Here is an 8,473-nt window from a genome sequence, read left to right as displayed (position 1 = left end):
AAAAACCTTTCGTAGTTTCCAGGCTATATAAAAGCAAGGAAGTAGCACCTTTGGTCTGTGGGCTATCAATGGCCAACCCTATTGTATAAGAATAAATGTGTGGAAAGACAATTCATGTATTCAAAAAGTCATTAAATGTAATAGGAAACCACATTCAAAATACTGTTTAAAACAGTTTTTTATAAAACAGAATTGTGTTAATCTTGAACCCCGTCTAAACAAATGTACTTTTATTGGTATAAAAAATAATTTATTAAAGAAATAATTCTGTAGTAATATTAAATAACAGGACTAAAACTTTTTTAGTGAAAGCTGGGAATGCAGTTCAGTGATAGAATGCTTGCCTAGCATGTATGAGGCCCTAGCTTCAAACCTCATCATGACACACACAAAAAATTTTTAATGAATTTTATGTAGAATGAGGAAGATTTTTGCATAGATTATTACTTTGACTATTTTTTAAATACTTGAAAACACAAATATTTTGAATGATTTCTGAAATATAAATTTTGTAGCTTACTAAGTAGATGTTTTAAACATTCTGAATACTTCAAAATTTAAAACATACACATTCATATTTTTATTTCGGAAAGATGAATAATTCAAAATCACCAAATGTTACAATATTTTCTTAATATTCATGGTGAAAGTAAAGATAAATATAATTTACATATAAATATATATGGAAATATCAATAAAATGGCATAACTGTTACCTTTAACAGTTAAAATAGCTACCAAAGTGTTAATGTACACAGTATATTTAAACACTATCATAGGCCTTAAATTTCTCAACTGCAGGTCCTTATGAGATAAAAAGTATGTAAAGCATAATGTCAAACTTCACTTAATGAACTCTGCATGTTTCATAGTCAAAGCTTTAAAATGGTGATTTCCATCCATTTTTCATTTTTTAAATGTATCGCATAGGGTCTTCATCCTTTTCACTGATATATATTTAGTAATAACAGAAAAAGTGCCTTTTTAATCTCTGAAAATGATTCTTCTCATTCATATGGAATCAAATAAAGGTGCAGAGAAGAGAGTTGAAACTTGGCATAACAGTTTCCACTAACAATAAGTTAAAACATAAAGGAAAAATATCAAAACTACCCTTAGTGTTTACAGGATACCAATATTATCACTTCAAAAGCCATGAATGTAGAGATATGCTGGACATACAGAAAGCTGAAAAAAATTCCTTTTTTATTAAAAAGCATGATATAATTATTTAAAGTACCCTTTATATTATATGCTCACACCTGAAGAACCTATCTAGTAAAAAAATAATGCCATTTCACTAAAACGTGAATATGACTCTTTTTTTTTCATAATTAGTGAGTGGTTTTTTTAAAAATGAAGCAATTTCCTTAGGAAAAAATTCTGCCAATTAAAATATCATCATTTTGAGAAAAAAAAAGTATTTTCCTCTGAAGGTAATGAAATTCAGTCCCCAGATTTATGAACATCCATTGATTTATCCAAGTGAGAAAATCTTATTGTGCTTCTAGACTTTTCACTAGCAACTGTCTGAGATGGCATCTGGAACCAGACTGGACATGCTAAACAACTTCCATCATCCTTAAATGTTTTTGTCCAAAAGGTCTTTTCAATGACAGTGCTCGGCAGTCCTATAACATCATCTAAGGTACTCTTTTCCTGACCACATATTCACAAATATTTAAGTTTATATTTAAACTCAATATCATTTAATGGTGGTAAAATACCAAGGCCTGCACGGGACTGGTCCAAAGGGGGACATTTAACATGGCTCTCCACAAGCTCTATTTCAAAATATAAAAGCATCAGAATCAGAAATTGCTTGATTTCTTGGACAGCAAATAATCTTCCAGGGCATATTGTAGCTCCTGATCCAAAGGGCATGTAGTAATACTTTAACTTGACACCATTGCTGTAGAAGGTGGTCTTTGTCTTCCTATTTTCATCAAGATATCGATCGTATTTAAAAGTCTGCAATAAAAATACAAAGCAAGCAAGCACATAAACACATAGCACTTATAAACATATCTCTTTCTTGACCTGGAAGCTCCAAAGAGTAATTTTCTTTATTAATTCAATCCATTAGTGATTTAGCAAATACCCTACTCACTGAGAGTAATAAGGGACAGGAACTTAATGAGAACTGATGGACCAAGAAAGCTTTAAGGTACCTTGAGTCCTCCCTGGGGACTAGCTCCTCTGTCAGGCAGAACCAGCAAGAAGCTTTCAAATGGGGGGGGGGGGAATATATATATATATATATATATATACACACACACACACACACACACACACACACAAACATACACACATACACACACACACATTAACCTCTAATTTTGTGGATTTAGGAGGAAGTACATTTTAAGAAAAAAGAAAGGAGCCAGCTTTATTATCATTACTGCAAATACAGTCTAGCATACAGTGTGGGGTAATAAATATCTGGGAAAAAAATCAGGAATCTACGCTACTATCCAGATTTTCCAAAATATGACTATTTAATGTAATTAAGGGGATAATCGCTATGATCAAATTGTAAATGCCCTTCCTATTTAGATAGGATAGCTACCTTTGATACTGAACTTTGATGAACAGTCACTTACCAAAGGATCTGGGTAGATTTCTGGATCTAAATGCATTAATTGTGGGTAAAGAGCTATGATGTCATCTTTTCTGATGTTATAGGAACCTTCCTCCAGGTGCAAAGTGAAATCCTCCTTAGCTGTCCGAATGTTCAGGGAGGCACTGGAAAGCCTCAGAGCTTCTTTGATGATGCTATCTAAATATTTTAAAAGAAAGAAAGGGACAAAAGGAGAATGAAAAAGAGAACCATTTGAGTATTTGAAACCCATATAATGCAGAGTTTGAAACACTTCTGACATCCAACAACATGAAAATGAACAAAACATGGAAGGCTGACCAGAGAAAAACTTCCCACGCTCTCTTTCTGTCTCTACTAGGCTGTTATCAATGACTCACTTGTGTCTGAATATATTTTTGATCCGATCATCCAAGTTAATTTTTTACAAAGATACAACTTTCTTGGTCATTAGTGGGACTACATTTCTATCATTTTTAAGAAAAGTAATCTTGTTTTTCTGTGACACTTAACAGATAATACAATTGGGAAAATTAATAACCAATTTTATATGAATTATTCAAAGTTTTCCACTTTTGAGATTTAAGAGACTGATAATATTTTTTACATAGAAATGTTTTTCCAGGTGTTTCTTGCCATATTAATCAGGTTACAAGAATTCTTTTTTATCCATAAACTATTTGATAGTGTATGGTGATGCTCTGTTGCTGGGCAAAGGCATAAAAGGGACACACAGAATAGCTAAAATACAGAGTTCTCAGGAAAAGTCCAGCCTGGCCTCCAGTTCCCTCACTGTCATGTTGTAGGGGTTCATCACATGACTATGTATAAAATCACACAAGGTCAACTCTTTTTTTTTTTTTTTTTTACAAATGAGAAAAGTAAGGCTCCCAAAAGAGAAATGACATGTTAAACTTCCCAGGTTGGGCAGAGGTCAACCTAAGCTTTTCTTCTTCTCCTTTCTGGTAAACTGCCCCTCAAGCATATCTTGGTTTCTTTCCTTTAGTGAAAAACATTTTTAAAGACCATTCTTACTATAAACACATAGCACTTTCGTATTTCTATACAATACAGAAGGACAAAAAGAAGAAAAATCAAATAGCATTCAACACCACCAATCAACCCATCTAGTTAATTATGGTTTTTTTTTGAAGGCACTTTGTCCCCTGTTATTTCATGCAAAGGAGTGACACGATTGCTCTAACTGTAAGATTAGCGGTGAAAGGAATAATGAGAGCTACATGATTATAGGGTGGTGATTGAGAGTATGCTACCAACAGTCACCCATTAGTGCTGCCATGCAAAGCTCCCCACATTCCACCCTCACCGGGCTCAGCCTCTAGATGTCAGTTTCCTCTCTTGGTTTATAGAAATAGCAATAATGTCTAGTTATAGGATAGTGATGAGGATTAAAAGAGCCAAATCATATAAAATTATTTAGCATAATGTCTAGAACTCATTTAAGGGCCTGATATATGTCGACTGTTAGGACACAGTAGAAGGAATGTAGAGTAGCAAGCACACCTAGGACTGGCAGGTCATTTAGTTGCATTTGATCCAAATAAATAGGATCGCCTTCAAAACTGATTTTTTGACCAGCCTTCTCCAGTGCTTTATTCACTTCTTCGGTAGCTGCTTTCCTTGCTTCAGGATTCCTATTAAAAATTAAGATAAAATAAAAACACAGAGAAAATAAAATTTTTTATACTCGGAGATCTGCAAGCAAATAGACATTTTCCTCTTCTTTTACTGAGGTGATCAAGGTACCAGAGACGGTAGAAAAGGAATACTCCCATTTATTTGTACCGTATTTATAATTATGTTGATGCCCTAGGATCTTGGCAAGAATTGTGCCTTAAAAGGGCCTTGTTACATCAGAGTAAATTTGGGTCAGTTCTCTATAAACAAATAATTTTAATAAGGAATAAACAGTAATTTAGAAGAAAAATTGCCTCTAAGATAACAATTACAGAGTTTTGGCTGCATTCCAGATGAAAATTTGAATTTACCTCAAAATTTCGGCATTTTCATTTACATTAAAATTTTGGAATGTGAAGTGAAGCCTGTTTCACTTTAGTGCATGGAATTTTGTTGGAGCCTCAGTGAGCTTGGGGTTCTGTGTTACATAGTTAAAGTGAAATGAGTTTCAGAAAGGTTTGAATGAAAAGTATTTGTGTGAAGATGATAAAGTATGGTTATCATTACCTATATATTGATACTAAACTGGTATTGTAAACTTACTGTAAATATGTGAACTTATTATGGTCAAATAATAAGTCAGCAAAATAAGATGTAGCCATGTCAGTCAGTAATCATTTAAAATATAGTCTTATGATGATGAAGACTGCACTTGTGGACTTAAAGTTAATGTCATGAGCAACAGCGTGGGATTAAAAGCAAGGACTCTGGGCCAGTGGCCTGAATTGACCCAGGGCCAGCCAACCTGAGGCCTGTGGCTTCAGTGACATCCCCTTTCTTTGAAACTGCTTCTACAAATTGCTGTTCACACTTTTGGGAGCATTGAATGAGCCTGTATATGTTAAACACGTACAAGCATAAGTTATATTCTTGATTGGTGGCATGAGAAGGTACTATGAAGCTTCTTTTTCTCCAAAGGTGAAATGGTTGAAGTTGGGCTTTCTACCAGAATATGAAAATAAATAGGTAAGTGGCTAGTCACCTGATCATTTGAAATAAGCTCCAGAAAGTCGCTGGAATGGTGTTTGCTTGTGATGCCCACAGGATGGCGAGGTGGGTCTTGGCCTTCTCCAGGTCATCAAAGGTGGAGAGTGTGTCATTCAAAAACATGCGCAGGCGGATCAGTTCTGAGACCTGGTCCCTCTTGTGAAGGTTCTCGTGCCTCAAGCCCTCGGCCAGTTTTTCCCGGGCTTGGTAAGCCGTCTTGAACACATGAATGGGGAGGCCTGCTGCCAGGGCTGGAAAGACTTTGTCAAATTGCTTGAAGTTGTCAAGGTTTTTTAGAATAAGGGCACTTTGTGCATCTTGACTTGTAAGATCTCTGCCAAACAGAGTTAAATACCCAGCTTCAAACATTACTCGGTAGCAGAAGGAGTACATCCCTTCTGTCACCCATGCACTGCTCTTTGATTTAAGAAGGAATGGAGGTCTCAGGATAAGTTGGAGGTTTTCCATCATGGTTTCTGTGAGGGAATTCAAGGCATGACCCTGCAGGGTTTTGATGAAAGTGTCGTTTATGTTTTCAGTGGTATTTCCATCACTTGGATCAATGCTTCTGTGCCCAAAAGCCTGACAAGAAATAAAACGTGAAAAAAATTAACGAACACTCACCACGTGTTAGTGAATGACTTAGAAATACATTGGATGCTTTCATACTTCTCTACTTGACCTCCTCAAATACAATTTGATAGTACTTTGCAAAGAAATGACTAAATCATATTTTTCCTTTTAAGGCTAAGTTTAAATCTCAGTTTTTCAGTGAGAGTACTCCAGACCACCCCAGTCATCTATTTCTTGTTACTGAACTTATTTGCTCGCTAATTTGATACTAATCAATATTATTTCTATTATTCATTCTTTGTTATATCTTTGTAGATGCAGGTTAATCACACCTCCAGCTACTTAGTGGCAAAGACTGTCTAATATAACTCAGTAAGTATTGATTTTTTTTCCTCTAAAACACTTTCTTAGATAACATCTAAATGATGCTTAAATATCTGTTGAGTTTCTTAACAAAATGGAATGTGTGGTGTGAATATGGCAAAGCAACTGTTGGATGTGAAGTTTTCCATCACATGTATTCTTCATGTTATATAGACATCACTGATGTGATGAGTTTGTACCTGTCTTATTGAAACAGTGCCATCTGCCTCAGTAAAACATTTAATTATTATTTCATTTTCAGTATCTGGTTAACAAATGTCAAATATATATCTAGTTTGATTTTTTTAATAGGTAATACTAAGATGCTGTAACTAATTTGATGTATTTTTTTCTAATAATCTCTACAATAGGGTAATTCTCTAACACTTCTATCCAGCAATCTAAAAACAACTTACTAAATAGGCGTATATATTAATAAATAGGAAATAAACAGAATGCTGTATAAATGCAAAATAAGTTACCTTTGCAGAAGTAGTAAAGTGAAACTTTTTCCAATCAAAATACTTTCCATGGCACAACACCTTATGGTATGACAAGGAATTGGTAATGAAGTGGACATATTTTCCCATTAGTTTACAGGTAAAAACATGTCCATGTTTCCTTTGATTTGCCCTGAGGAACTCAAGAGGATTGGCCCCAAATTTCAGAGCACAGCCTAGGTATGGAATCAACCCATTCTCCAGAGGTGGTTCACCCATTCTCCTGAAAGACACAAATGTATGACAGATATGGAAAATTACATATTTTGGTTACTTTTATATGCCAGGTTTTCAAATTTCTACCTCTGAAATTTCAAAATTCTATCTCTGAATTTCAAAATTCTATCTCTGAATTTCAAAATTCTGCAGTTTATAGGTACTTCTTTTGTTGATGGGGCCCTGCTCTTTTACTAAAATAGAACATTTTATTAACCTAGTCACCACATGATACATTGTTGAAAATGATTACTAAAGTCATCCATCTAATTTGTCATTTGTCATTATAGGATCATTAACTATAATGCAATGCTCTGTCATGCTATCTTAAATGTTTTTACTAGAAAATGTAAACTTATTGTCTTCCAGCATAAACTAATGTCCTTCAGAGGATAACAAAATATGAAGTGGCATTTTCTTATTGTGAAGGTGAGTAATCTGATTGAAACTGGAAATGAACAGGACTGCATTAAAGTACCTCAAAGAATGAAGAAACTTGCAGAAGGTAGACAACACATAACAGTCCACAGAGCTGAAGATCTGCTGGAGGTTATTCTCGTTTTGAGATTGACTTAATAGAAAATATCTACGTGCCTTCCCCCTAACTACTCTTTGAACCATTCAGAAGTTAAGTATGGCTCTGGATTTATATTTCTTGAATCAATTGTAAGTCAGTGATAACATACAAATGAAGTATGTTATATACACATTTAACAGTTTCCCAATCACCATGGTTGATTGACATAAAAAAAAAAAAAGAGTAATAGAATGATTAACTAGGGCTCTACGTTCTTGCCCAGGCTTTGGCTGAGTCTGTGCACAAAAACTAGCTGAAAAGACAACACTTATTTAGTCAGAGTCCCTGTCTAATCCTTGCGATAGAAAGAAACCCTTTCCATTGCAGATTTCCAAATGCCACTGGTATCCCTTGGGCTTGCTCTGTACATGTACACCTGAACACACACAAAGATCTTACAAATTTTCTTTCAGTTGTGTTTAACAAAGTATATATATTACCACTGGTATGTGTCAATACTAAAAAGGGAAACTGTTATAATGTATTTTGTTAGATTTAGTAAAAAAAAAGATATCACTTAAAATTTTAATGTGAAAATATCAAGAAGTATTTGTGTATAGAAAGTCAAATTTATTATATTGTATAATAATTTATTGTATAGTAAAAGAACATCAGATAAATGAACTAAAAGATAACTTAAAGAACAAAAAAACTTTCCTTACCTTCTCCTTATTCCAAAAATAAGCCATAAATAACAGCACATTGTTAAAACAATTCCCCAGATCAAAAATATGGTTATCATTTTGCAAACCTAATGAAAATCTCCAAAGAAGGAGAATCTATGATTTGAGAGATAAGGAGGTCCCTGAACAGAGACTCAAACTATTCTTTTTATACCCAATAACTTAAACTTGTATGACCAAAGCAAACAATCAATCATTTGTTCATCGTATTAGAAAAAAGAAAAAAGAGGGGGGTATTAACTAACCTTTGAACTAAGTCCATAGTGTCAGAAGAGGTT

The 8,473-nt window shown here is 34.2% G+C and overlaps 1 protein-coding gene across 1 annotated transcript; it reads right to left on the bottom strand.

The window, feature by feature from the left end:
- Nucleotides 1-1,670: 1,670 nt before the first annotated feature.
- Nucleotides 1,671-8,254, bottom strand: Cyp7a1 (cytochrome P450 family 7 subfamily A member 1). Its single transcript, XM_027932913.2, has 6 exons — nucleotides 8,175-8,254; nucleotides 6,702-6,942; nucleotides 5,279-5,865; nucleotides 4,123-4,253; nucleotides 2,603-2,778; nucleotides 1,671-1,970 (listed from the first exon to the last, which is right to left on the bottom strand). The coding sequence occupies exons 1-6, from the start codon at nucleotides 8,252-8,254 to the stop codon at nucleotides 1,671-1,673; spliced, it is 1,515 nt and encodes a 504-aa protein (XP_027788714.1).
- Nucleotides 8,255-8,473: the final 219 nt, after the last annotated feature.

This window comes from Marmota flaviventris, chromosome 15 (assembly GCF_047511675.1).
Source record: "Marmota flaviventris isolate mMarFla1 chromosome 15, mMarFla1.hap1, whole genome shotgun sequence".
NCBI lineage: Eukaryota > Metazoa > Chordata > Mammalia > Rodentia > Sciuridae > Marmota > Marmota flaviventris.
This window is presented reverse-complemented; position numbering and strand designations above follow the sequence as displayed.

Coding starts and splice junctions, on each gene's coding strand:
- Cyp7a1 (XM_027932913.2), bottom strand. CDS start 8,254: ATGATAACCATATTTTTGATCTGGGGAATTGTTTTAACAATGTGCTGT. Junction 6,943..8,174: donor ATTTTTGGAATAAGGAGAAG/GTAAGGAAAGTT, acceptor TGTGTCTTTCAG/GAGAATGGGTGAACCACCTC. Junction 5,866..6,701: donor ACTTTACTACTTCTGCAAAG/GTAACTTATTTT, acceptor ATTTCTTGTCAG/GCTTTTGGGCACAGAAGCAT.